Genomic DNA, 13359 nt, shown 5'->3' with positions numbered 1-13359 from the left:
TGACCTCTCTTCAAACTATCTTCAAAATCGGTGAGATCCCCCACTGAGACTGTCTGTTCATCTGGGACATTCTTTTCTCAGAATCATAAACATCTGTTATTTTCTCAAAAAGGTTCCTTACTGAATTTCAGTTGCTATTATTTGTTGGTTCAGTTGTCCTTGTATTCTTACTCTTTTATTGCATTATTTTTACTAATTTACACAAATACAGAAGGTTTTGGACAACTGGTCGCCAATTTATTTGCTCATGCAATTCAGCCACTTTGTAAGTGAATCTGACTCACTCACATGGTGAAATCAACCATTAAGTAATCTGACCATAGTTAAGATGATTAAAAGTGGATATATAGGCCGAATAAGCATATGACTTAAAGTATATATCATGGGGATTATTCTAAATACTCTTTCAAGCATTTCACATTTAAGTCTCTCAGCAATCCAGTAAGCTGTAGAGACTTGCTAATGAGGAGACCTGGAGCACAGAACAGTTTTATGACTTGCCCAGAGCAAGTGGGAAGACTGAGATTCATTTTAGAAGGACTCCTTCAGATCATTGCTCCTAATCACTAAACTATACCATTTTCTTTTCTCCACAGAATGCCAAACACTCACATGCTTGAATGACTTTTCCTCATTTTAGCTGGCTATTTTATCATACAGTTCAATATCCTATAATCCAGTGCTTTGCAACCTTAGATGCACATTGGAGTCACCTGAGAAACTTTTTTTAACCCAGGTGATACCTGTATCTCACCCTTAGCGAAGGCTGATATATTGCCCTGGGATGTTGTGTGGGCTTCTGGACTTTTCTAAGCTTCCAGGAGATTCAAATGTGTAACTAAGGTTGAAATCATCATCCACTCTTAGTGAATACAGCCATTAGCAAATTAACTTCAGTTAGGAGCTACTTCTTGCTTTTGTCCAAATGAAATTCTGTGTTGGAAGAAACTAGAATTATTAGCTGTAACTGGAGTATAAAAGTTCCTGGTTCCTAAGAAATATAGGTCCACTTGTAATTTAATAAGCATGACTTAAAGCAATATTTTTATGGCAAGTCTTTCAACTCTTAAAGACTTTAATAGAGCTGGGTGCAGTGGCTCACACCGGTACTCCCAGCACTTTGTGAGGCCAAGGTGGGTGGATCACTTGAGGTCAGGAATTCAAGACCAGCCTGGCCAACATGGTGAAACTCCATCTCTACTAAAAATAGAAAAATTAGCCAGGTGTGCTGGCAGATGCCTGAAATCTCAGCTACACCAGAGGCTGAGGCAGAAGAACCCCTTGAATCCAGGAGCAGAGATTGCGCTGAGCCAAGATCACACCACTGCATTCTAGCCTGGGTGAAAGAGTGAGACTCCATCTCAAAAAACATAAAATAAAATACTTTAAAGATAAAATTTGCCCTTAACATACTTTTAAATCATTTCTGTTCATGTTTATGATCTAGAATATTTTTCTTAATTTCTCTTCTTTTGGTTGTGGCCTTCAGTTACTAAATACTGAATTTGTACCATGGTATCCATATAAAAGCCTCTCACAGAGAAATACAGTTAGTTATTCATTATAAAATTCTTTTCAATATCCACATAATTGAAAATAAATTTATATTTTATAGCCCTACTGATAAAGTAAGACTTTTGTCTTCTCTATCTGAAATGCCTTTCTTCAGGAGACTATCTAGCCTGCTACCCTGAAACTACTTGCTGTTAGATTTACAAATATGCATGTTGTGATTAATGACATGCAAAATTTTTTCAAATTAAAAAGACAGTAATCTGTTCGTGCTTTTGTTATATGTTGGATTACATCTGTGATTAAAAACTTAAAGAATGTTTGATGACTGCAGTTTAACCATCTTAATTATGAAACATGATTTCACCATGGCAGTCACATTCAGTCACAATGGAGGTCAACTTAATAGTCAGTTACACATTGTCCAGTTCTCCAAATCACCTGTAATTGACAGTGTAAATCAGCAAAAGCAATATAATAGGATAGTAAAGATTGAACAACCAAATCAAAAGTTCTTAAGTATGTTCCTAAAGTAATTGCAGACACAATCTAAAATGAATGATCAGGTAAACTGTGCATCACTGTTGCTAAAATTGTGAATCAGCATGTGACAACTCTTCCTTAATCCAGAAACTCTCTTTTAGAATGCTGTAAAGCTCATTGACAAGGGCAGTTATCTAGAGATCTGGGAGAATGACTGGCTCAAAAAAGAGGTAAGTGGAATTTACGAAAACAAACAATCCCTTCATTCTCATTTTTTTGAACCGGAAATGACTTTTAATTATGAACTGAAGTCATGGTCAAAGCATGGTACCATGACTGACTGAGACAAAATAAAATTCAAGTGGAGTCCTCATCTTACTATAAGCTGTTACTCAACAAATATCATAAATAATCTCAGTAATAACCAGAAAAAATGTTGAGGTTTACGATTCACACAGTAAACTCAAATGTGCAAAGTTTCTTTATGTCCTAAAACTTGATTTGGTCTCCCTCATGAGCCTACTTCCTCCTGAGAGATGAGGCAAGGCTAAAGGACCATTCTAAGCTCTTTCTCTGCTGGGTTAAGTTGCCTCTTTTGAATGACATGGCCTCCTTTGGTCTGTACCACTGACATTTGAACCAGATAATTCTTTACGATGAGCTACTATACTGTTTTCCTTAAATTGTACATGCCAGTCCTCTGCCCTTACCTTCATCTGTCTAGAAAACTCCAACTCATCTTCAGGCATGGACTTTGATTATCAACTTCCTTGTGAATCATTCTGTAATCCCCCCAGGAAATACTGGGTGCTCCTTCTCCAGCGTTTTCTTGCTTTATTGTAACTCTTGCTAAAATATGTTGAAGTTGTCTATTTATGTATCTGTCTCATTAATACAAAGAGCAGGGTATATCTTTTCAACTATATATCCATGGCACCTGATAAATAATCTGTGCTCATTAGTTATTGAATGAATGAATGTCATGGAATATAGATATACTCACTGAAGGGATTAATCAAATAAATAGCTTAGATCATAGGTGAAAGAAGCAGCTAGGTTAAAACCTTTGTGAACTGTTTACTGTAGTTCAAGACGGTAGGCTGCATCCTACCTCTCCTGAGGGCCCATTGAAATACAATTGTAAAAATTACAAAAAAAATAAAAAGGAAATCATCCACAAAGGGAACAAGAAGAGTTAACTAGCAGGTGAGATGTCAGAAATCTTCTGAAAGACAAAAAGCAGATGTGTGGGTATGTTGTTGGATGAAACAGGAAGCTATGACTTGGGCCAGATGTTACAAGAGAACTACAGAGGATGTGCAAAACTCAATGCGTTTTCGGAAACCTAGGAGATTCTTTTACTCAGAGTCTGTATGTGCTATAGATGGTGGAAATGGGAACTGGAGCAGAAAATAAGAGGAGTACTTGATGTCTGAACAGGGAACATCTATATCAGTAAGCATGCACCATCACCCTCTACTATTTCCCTCACATACCACCAAAGTGCTTAGTCCTGAACTAACAGCCTGATAACTGTCCTCTGAGAACACTAAACAAATTATCAGATAAAGGCCAAGGTTTCTAGTGTAGACATTAGATGTTTCTGTTCCCCACAGAAAATCCTTCCTATGTTGGCATTTAGGAAGCCACAAACTAATATCCCACTCCTGCCTTCCCATCTTTTGGGATTTGCCATTTCACACCTCCTGCTATACCACAAACAGTCTCCAGTCCACATTCCCATTCAGAGGAAAAATTTGATATGAAAACAGACCTATTTATACAGTGGTGGGGAAAATCCATGCCATTCTCCAGACTTTTCTTAAATATAAATAGACATCCAAGGACCACCAAGCATTTGAGTACATTTAGCACAACAGAAGACAAAGACCAAGTGAACTAATAACAACAAAATAAAGAGTAAACAATGACAACAAAAACTGTAGAAGAAATGGAAAAAAATTTAGCTAACTATGAAGGTCTTTTATTAGTATAACCAAAAATACATGGCCAGGCCTGGTGGCTCACACCTGTAATCCCAGCACTTTGGGAGGCTGACGCGGGCAGATCACTTGAGACCAGGAGTTCACGACCAGCCTGGCCAACATGGCGAAACTCCGTCTCTACTAAAAATACAAAAGTTAGCCCAGGCAAGGTGGCACATGCCTATAGTTACTCCCAGCTACTTGGCAGGCTGAAGTACGAGACTTGCTTGAGCCTGGGAGGTGGAGGTTGCAGTGAGCCAAGATCCTGTCATCGCACTCCAGCCTGGGAGAGAGAGTGAAATCCTGTCTCAAAAAAAAAAAAAAAAAAAAAATCTGGCCAGGTGCAGTGGCTCACACCTATAATCCTAGCACTTTGGGAGACCAATGCAGGCAGATCACTTGACTGCAAGAGCTTGAGACCAACCTAGGCAACATGGTGAAATTCCTTCTCTCTCTCTCTCTCTCTCTCTCTCTCTATATATATATATATATATATATATACATATATATATATATATAAAAAATCTCTCTCTCTATGTGTGTGTGTGTATATATATATATACATAGACACACATATATATAGAGATATAGAGATATAGAGAAAATATACATATATATTTTTTTCAATTGTAGAAGGCATTTTATTTATAAAACAAGATGCTTTCAGAACAAAAATCAAATATAAAATAGGAAACAGACCAGGCATGGTGGTCCATGCCTGTAATTCCAGTACTTTGGGAGGCCAACACAGGAGGATTGCCCAGGAGTTTGAGATCAGCTTGGACAACATAGTGAAGCCCCATCTATAAAAAAACAGAAACGTTAACCAGGCATGGTGGTAAGTGCCTATAGTCCCAAATACCCAGGTGGCCGAGGTGGGAGGACTGCTTGAGCTCAGCAGTTTGAAGCTGCAGTCAGCTGTGATCGAGCCACTGCACTCCAGCCTGGGCAACAGACTGGCACTCCGTCTCAAAAATAAAATAAAATACAGAACAGAGATCAACTCTCAAAACAGGGAAGACCACAATACAAACAAAAAAGGAAGAAGAGAAATAAGAAACACAGAGTACTAATGTAAGATGTACAATATCCAACTAATACATAGTAATTTCAGAAAGAAAGAATAGGAGCCAGTGGAGTGGCTCACTCCTTTAATTCTAACACTTTGGGAAGCTGAGGTGAGAGGATTGCTTGAGCCCAGGCATTCAAGACCAGACTCACCAACATAGCAGGACCTCAGCTCTACAAAAAATAAATAGCTGTGGTCCCAGCTACTCAGAAGGCTGAAGTGGGAGTATCACTTGAGCCCAGGAGGTCAAGGCTTCAGTGAGCTATGATCGCACCATTGCACTCCTGCCTGGGTGACAGAGAGTCTCAAAAAAAGAAAAAAGAAAGAGAGGGAAAAAAGGGAAAACAGAGGGAAGGAAATCATCAATGAAATAACAGAAGAAATTTCAGGGCTCTGAAAAGGACATGAATTTTCAGAACACCAAGAACAAAGGGAAAATCCTAAAAGTTTCTGGCAGAAGCAGGTAGGGTTGGGAGTGAAGTTAACTACAAAGGAATAAGACCCAAACTGACATTTGATTTTTCAATAGCAAAGTTCAGATGAAAAATTATTTTTAACTTGGAGTTCTATACTCAGCTAAACTAGATTAAGGACAAATAAAGCTATTTTCAGAAATGCAAAGGCTCAGAATGCTTCGCATGCTTTCTCAGGAATTTACTTAACCACATACTTCAGCAAAACAAGAAAGTAAACTGATGAAGAGAAAAACAGGAAATAGTGTACTTCCCAGAATACCAGGGAAGAAGTGTCTGAGGATGATAATTGTGTTGCGGGCCTAGAAAGTATCCTTTCCAAGTTGAAAGTGTTCTCAATCCCAGGCTCTAAACTCACATATTCGACAACCAGCTGTGAAACCACCTAACTGCACCACAGACTTCTCAAACTCCTAAACTGACTGCATCTTCCCTTTTTCCCAAAACTGCCTCCTCTCCTACTTTGTCTGTCCCACTTAAGAATGCCACCATTATTCAGTCACTTAAGCCAGAAACTTGGGAGTTAAGTCACACCTGTTTATACTCAAGGGATTTGTCCCAGAACTCCCACTTATACCAAAATCCAAGCTCACTCAAATCTGGCAGTCAGCCCTGCAGAACCCATGTTTATAGCATAGGTTATGGAATGTAGCATGGGTTATAGCATGTTTATGATATATATCTCTGTATATATGAGTTTTGCACCCCAGGAATACTGCATTTTTTATCTGTGTTTGGCTGGAAAAAACCTGCATGTTGGCTGAATATGGTGGCTCCCACCTGTAATCCTAGCACTTTGGTAGGCTGAAGCAGATGGATCGCTTGAGGTCAGGAGTTTGAGACCAGCCTGACCAACATAGTGAAACCCCATCTCTACTAAAAATACAAAAATTAGCCAGGCATGGTGGTGGGCACCTGTAATCCCGGCTACTCAGGAGGCTGAGGCAAGAGAGTCACTTGAGCCCAGGAGGCAGAGGTTGCAGTGAGCTGAGATCACACCACTGCACACCAGCCTGGGTGGCAGAGTGAAACCCCCATCTCAAAAAAAAAAAAAAAAACCTGCATGTGTTGTTCAAGTGCTATTTTATTTTTATTTTTTAAATTTATTTATTTACTTTTGAGACAGAGTCTCACTCTGTCGCCCAGGCTGGAATGCAGTGACATGATCTCGGCCCCGCTGCAACCTCCATCTCCCAAGTTTAAACACTTCTTGTGAAAACATTTGGCAGGGAAAGAAAAATGTAGTTCCAGGGATTACAGGCACATGCCACCATGCCACGTCTAATTTTTTTGGTATTTTTAGTACAGACGGGTTTTCACCATGTTGGCCAGGCAAGTCTCGAACTCCTGACCTCAAGTGATCCACCAGCCTCAGCCTCCAAAAGTGCTAGGATTACAGGCGGTGAGCTACCACCCCTGGCTGAAGTGCCAACTATTTTAGAAATGTTCTTTTCACTTCTCACATTCAGAGTCCCATCACTCCAAGTCCCATCACTTCTACTTTGACCACCTCTCCTTCTCTGTCATCGTCCTAGTTCAGGCCTTATTACCTCTCCCCCAGATCTTTCACTTGTGTCTTATCTGGTTTTCCTCCCTGCCTAGAATGGAACCTTTCCCTTTCTCCTTCACCCTGCCTCAGAGTCATCTTTCTAAAACATAAACCTGTATGTAGTTCCAGCTACTTGGGAGGCTGAGGCAGGAGGATCGCTTGAGCCTAGGAGGCAGAGGTTGCAGTGAGCCAAGATCGTGCGATTGCACTCCAGCTTGGGTAACACAGTGAGACTCTGTCTAAAAAAATAAATCAAATTTAAAAATAAATAAATAAAACATGGTCATGTCAATCTTCTGCATAAAATCATTCAATGGCTGACTTGCCAGTCAGTTCAGAGATGGCAGGGAGCATGAAAGGGGTTTTGCCCTTGACTGCTTCTTTAAAATAAGTTTTAAATTTACAGAATTATTACAAGGATACAAAGAGAGTTCTCCTATATGCCACACCCAGTTTTCTCTATTACTGACATCTTACATTGTATGGTACATCTATCATAATTAATGGAGAAGGAGGTGTGGCCCACATTGTGCACCATGCAGAGAAGTTTGAGCTCTCTCTAGCAAGTAACAGAGAGTCGTTGAACTCTATTTCTTAGTAGCCTGTTTCCGGCTTATGAGGACAGCAGTACCTTAAGCTTATCTAGCCCAATCTACCCTTCTACTTGAACCCTTTACATACACAGTAGCCACCTAACCTGTGCTTAAATGCTATCTATGAAACAAAGCTCACTGCCTTTTGAGAGAATGTACTTCAGCTACATGTAGTTCTTATTAATGAGTTAAATATAGCCTTTCTTTCTAACTTCAAGCCACCAGCAATATTTGAGCCTTTTCCATGGCAATGGTATTGCTTTATATTATAATTATCTGTGGTTTTAATTGCTGGATTATAAATTCTCTTGAGGGAAGGAGCCATGCCTTATTCACCCTTGCATCTTTCTACCTCTAGCTCTGAACCTTGGCCATAATAAGAATTTATGTTCAGCTTTATCCATGTCAACAACAACAACAACAAAAAAGAATTTATGGCTGGACATGGTGGCTCATGCCTATAATCCCAGCACTTTGGGAGGCCAAGATGGGCCGATCACTTGAGTTCAGGAGCTCAAGACCAGCCTGGCCAACATGATAAAACCCCATCTCTACTAAAAATTTTTTAAAAAAAATTAGCTGGGTGTCATGGCGGGTGCCTATGGAAGGTGCTGTGAGGCTGAGGCAAGAGAATTGATTGAACCCAGGAGGCAGAGGCTGTGGTGAGCTGAGATCATGCCACTGCATTCCAGCCTGGATGACAGAGCAAAAATAAATAAATAAATAAATAAGAATTCATGGCTGGGTGGCTCACGCCTGTAATCCCAGCACTTTGGGAGGCCAAGGCAAGCAGCTTGCTTGAAGCCCAGGAGTTTAAGACCAACCTGGGCAACATGATGAAATTCCATCTCTACAAAAAATACCAAAAAAAAAAAAAATTTATCCAGGTGTGGTGGCGCACCTGTAGTTCCCACTACTCAGGAGGCTGAAGCAGGAGATCACCCAAGCCCTAGGAGTTTGAAGTTGAAGTAAGCTGGGATGGGACCCTGCACTCCAGCCTGGGTGACAGAGCAAGCCCTGTCTCATTGTCTCATGCTTTGGGGTTTTTTTGTTTTTGTTTTTGAGAAAGGGTCTCACTCTGTCACCCAGGCTGAAGTATAGTGGTACAATCATAGCTCACTGTAACACTGAACTTCGGGAGTCAAGTGATCCTCCTGCCTCAGTCTTCCAAGTAGTGGGTACTACAGGTGGACACTGCCACACCAAGCTAATTATTTTTTAATTTTTGTTTTTTGTGTTATTTGCTAAGAATTCACGCATATAATAAATGGTGATGTAATAGAGATATGCATGTGGTAACATACTGAATACCTTAAGATTCCAAAATACAATTAAATCTCAGTGACAAAGCAGAAAATGTTAGTCATCTCCTTCTGAGTACCCATCTCAGTTACACTCTTGGCAGCTCCTGACAAGAGATACTGAATCTAAACTCCTGTGCCTTTTTTGTTTCATCGTATTCCCTTGGGACTTTTCTTACTTCCTCCAGTTTATATTACCATTATTCCTACCAGCCTACCTCTTTCTATTTTATGCTCTAGCTTCTAATTCTCCTATTGTTCTGATCTATCCCCATTAGCGCCTTCGGATCCGGCACCTGTGTAGTTCATGCTGCTTTGGGTGGTGGAGAGATGGGTTTGGAGGTTCTATCTAGTAACGTTCTTCTATATACTCTTTCCACTATCAAGCCCTTTTTGGACAAAAGTTATCAAAATACACTGTTTTTTTCTGACACAGAGTCTCACTCTGTTGCCCAGGCTGGAGTGCAGTGGCGTGATGTTAGCTCACTGCCATCTCCACTTACCGAGTTCAAGTGATTGTCCTGTCTCAGCCTCTCAACAAAATACACCACAGATGAGAGCTCTATCAACAGAACCAGGACATTTGTTCCTATTTGAATTAACCACATTATTTTTCTTCTTTTTTACAAGCCCAATTGATGTACCAAAGTTAGTCCACTTTTTCAGTAAACATCAACTAAATTTGCTATGTTTATCAATGACCTTCTATCACCAACAGGATAAAAACCAAACTCTTTAGCATTATTTGGCTCTTCCTTAATTTTCCAGTTCCTCTCTTGCTTCTCCCTATTCTTATTTTGTATCTGTCCACATCAAAATGATCGTGCCTTTGCACATGTGCTCTCTTCTGCCTGGGCACAGCCTCCTATGTCTGCCTAGGGAGTCCCTGCTTAGCTTTCAGGATCCAGATTAGCTGTCATCTCTTCTATTAATGCTCCCTTATCCCCAACAACTGACAGAAGTAAGGTGAACCTCTCTCCTCCCATAGCACCTGGATGGCTTCCATTTTGGTTATTATCATTCTATTTTCTGTTTTCATCACCATTTTTCCCACTAGGCTACAAGATCCTTGAAGGTTACTACATATTGCTGAACCTTTGTTCCCAAAGTGTAATATCATTTCTGCCACATGATAGGCATACAATACAACTGAATGAAATGAACGAATGGACAGCCAATATTTCATCTACCTAACAGTTCTCAGAACTACCTAGCACTCGGGGAGAACATCATTGTACTCCAGAGGCTGACAGAAGGACTGCTAGGCCTGTGCTTCTCTTTTAAAAAACTATCGATAAATAGCATTTTTCCAGTGTTATTGGTTTTCATTGTATAGTTTATAATTACCCTTAGATACATCCTAACTTAGCTACTAATATGCCCTATTGCTAAATTCATCACCCATATTTTCTCAGTTATCTCTGTCTCTGGCTCATATATAAGTCCAGCAGTGTTTTTGAAGGGTAGAAAAGGACAATTCCTGCTATTCTGTAATAACTACCTAACTATTCAGACAAGTTCTGCTGATGATCTAAAAAAGATTTCCACCTATTCCTTTTTAGAGAGGAAGGACAAAGTACATAATAGGTCTTCCCCTCAGGCAAATGCACTTTTAGAAGTTGAGTTTATTATAGTAAACTTAATAGAACTTGGCTGGGCATGGTGGCTCACACCTGTAATCCTAGTACTTTGGGAGGCCGAGGTGGGTGGATCACCTGAGGTCAGAAGTTCAAGACCAACCATGGCCACATGGAGAAACCCTGTCTCTACTAAAAATACAAAATTAGCTAGACGTGGTGGCACATGCCTGTAATCCCGGCTACTCAGGAGGCTGAAGCAGGAGAATCGCTTGAACCCGGGAGGTGGAGGTTGCAGTGAGCTGATATTGCACCACTGCACTCCAGCCTGGGTGACAAAAGTGAAACTCTGTCTCAAAAAAAGAAAAGAAAAGAAAACTTAATAGAACTAAATCAGTAAGTACCAACATTCATTCTCTCCTCTGAGAACAGGTTGCAATTCACAGAAAGGAAGTTGAAGAATTAGAAAATGCTATTCATAAACTGGAAGAAGAAAATTTGGTGCTTATTGATCAATTATTCAACTGTAGACTTGTGGATCTCAAAATACCCAGGTGAAAATTATTTATATATATATGTAATATATATAAAGTATTTTGTAAACGTTTGTATCTGTAAAAAGTAGTTTTTAAAATTAAAAAAAAAAAAAGATGATTTAATTCTTCAATGCTCCAGCCAGATTGCAGTAGTCCAAAAAGAAAGGGACATACAAAATGGTCATGATGAAGGTATAGGATTATTACTATTGATCACTGGTACAGTGTAAACTTTGCTTGGTGTTTTTTTTTTTTTTTTTTTTTGCAATGCACTGTAGTCACAATAGCCAGCACATAATGTGAACATCATAACTGCCAACCTTCAGGAACCTCCAGGCCAGCGTGGGGAACGGTCATGAAAATAAATACATAACAGTACAGCAGAATATGGAGGAGGTAAAGCATTAGCACACAGGATTAGCTGATCCACTTTCTCGAAGTTTCGTGGAGGTTATCTGGGTTCCTGTGGATTCTAGAATTAATTCTTTTGGTTGAAAGAGTCAGAACTACTCCATAGGCCAAGAAAAGAGCTTGGCATTCCAAGTCACATTTGTTCTTGCACACAAGAAACCAAGTGGTATTTACAGTTTTATATTTTTGGTTAGAAGTTTTCCTTATTTGACAAAAAAAAAGTCTTAATTTTATTAAGCTTGACAGAAACCTAGGGCCTTTGAATATAAAATTAAAATTAAAAATGGCACTCATTATTTAGACAAGTAGTCAACACAAAAAAATAATCTAAATAGTAGTATGTTTAGGAAGAGAGGGGAAGTCACAGAAATGTGTGCAAGTATAGGAGAGAAATGTCTAGTCTAGGCATTAAAGCAGATGTTAAGTTGAACCTGGTGGAAGAGCCAGGAACAATTTTCCACACAAGTAGATCCTATTGTTTGTGAGACATGGAAACATACTATTTGAGACATGATCATGTATTTGTTATTTATAAACTTTCTATCATTTTCCAAGAAAGGTGGATACAGAAAAGTTATGGGTTCTTTGTTTGCCAGGCTAAATGATAGGTGTCAGATACAAGATTAGAGAAATTAAAAGATACGCTGGGTGGGGCAGGATAGAGAAAGAGGCCATCTGCCCCCTTTGCATAATTATTTGTGTGCTTCAGATAGAGTCGATACCAATATAGATGAGGGAAGGCTGAATGAGGATTGATTACTGAACTCCTGTACTTCCAGTCTTTTGAGCTGATGCCCTAGAGGGCCTATAGGGGGTAGGTGCTCACTGTCGCCCAGTAGGCAATGCTTGCTTTTGCCAGCCCTCCTCTCTGTTATCAGGTCTCCAGTGCTACATTCCTGTCCCACCTCTAATCCTCATTATCTGCTGCTGCTGCTGATGCCTTTGGCATTATGTCTAATCTCTGCCAGGCATTGCTGGTGTGTGGCTTCTAACTACTGCTATACCTGCTGTCCACTGCCCTCTTTTCTGAACTGGCTAAACTTTAGGAAAGAGCTACTCTCTAAGCGGCCAGCCCCATGTCTCTACATGGATCAGCTTGGTCTGGTACATTTGTTCTGACATGGTGGTTATAAAGTGCTAATAATTCTAAAAAAAAGGGAATTATTTCACTGGCCAGGGGGGAGTTGGCAAGAACAGAATGGGAGATTAAGAAACTTTTAATGGGGATTTTAATTTAGTTGTTTACTGTGCAGTATGTAATGTAACCTCATACTCACGCTTCCCCTCAAAAGTCAGTAAAATCCACATTGTTCATCAGTGCTTTAGGGGTTGGTTTTCCTTACTGAGAGGAATGGAGTGCCTAGTCTAGCTTCAGAGTTGGAAGAAATGAAATCAAAATCTTTTCAAGGGAAAAGAAACAGCAATGGCTGACATTTATAGGAACTGATAAATGTGTCCTTGCTATACGATTCCACAGCACCTTGAACTTTTGATTACTTATTTAATGTCTGCTTCTTTGCTAGATTGTAAACTCCTTGAGGCAACTGTTTTGGACATTTTAGAAAGAACTGCATAAAGAAACAGGAAAATATGAAACCCCTCAATTATCTACTAGACTTCTTATGCAGAAAGATAACCTGAGAGTACTCAGGAGCTTTTACTATACCCATTTCCAAGCCAAAGAAATATTATACATATTATATTTTTATGGTAACTGCCCCCTCCATCTCTTTGTTGAGAATTAAGTTTTGTATAATACTAGTAGGATGATAAGAAATAGACATGAACAGTCCCCAGTGGACATAGAAGACGTTCTATTTCCAAGTTGGATGAGGAATGGGATATGTGGTTAATGGAGTTACCAAATTTC

At 39.6% G+C, this 13359-nt stretch overlaps 1 protein-coding gene across 1 annotated transcript in view; it reads left to right on the top strand.

Annotated features, from left to right (window-relative positions):
• Positions 1 to 13359, top strand: part of CCDC83 (coiled-coil domain containing 83) — a 52657-nt gene that overhangs the window by 32539 nt on the left and 6759 nt on the right. Inside the window, 3 exon segments of the mRNA XM_032295932.1 lie at positions 2157 to 2225; positions 10975 to 11096; positions 12368 to 12466. Coding sequence (XP_032151823.1) covers positions 2157 to 2225; positions 10975 to 11096; positions 12368 to 12466 — 290 coding nt within the window.

Source organism: Sapajus apella, unplaced genomic scaffold (assembly GCF_009761245.1).
Source record: "Sapajus apella isolate SASKATOON/1434 unplaced genomic scaffold, GSC_monkey_1.0 scaffold34, whole genome shotgun sequence".
NCBI lineage: Eukaryota > Metazoa > Chordata > Mammalia > Primates > Cebidae > Sapajus > Sapajus apella.
Note: the sequence above shows the minus strand (reverse complement) of the source record. Positions and strands in the feature narration are given on the sequence as shown.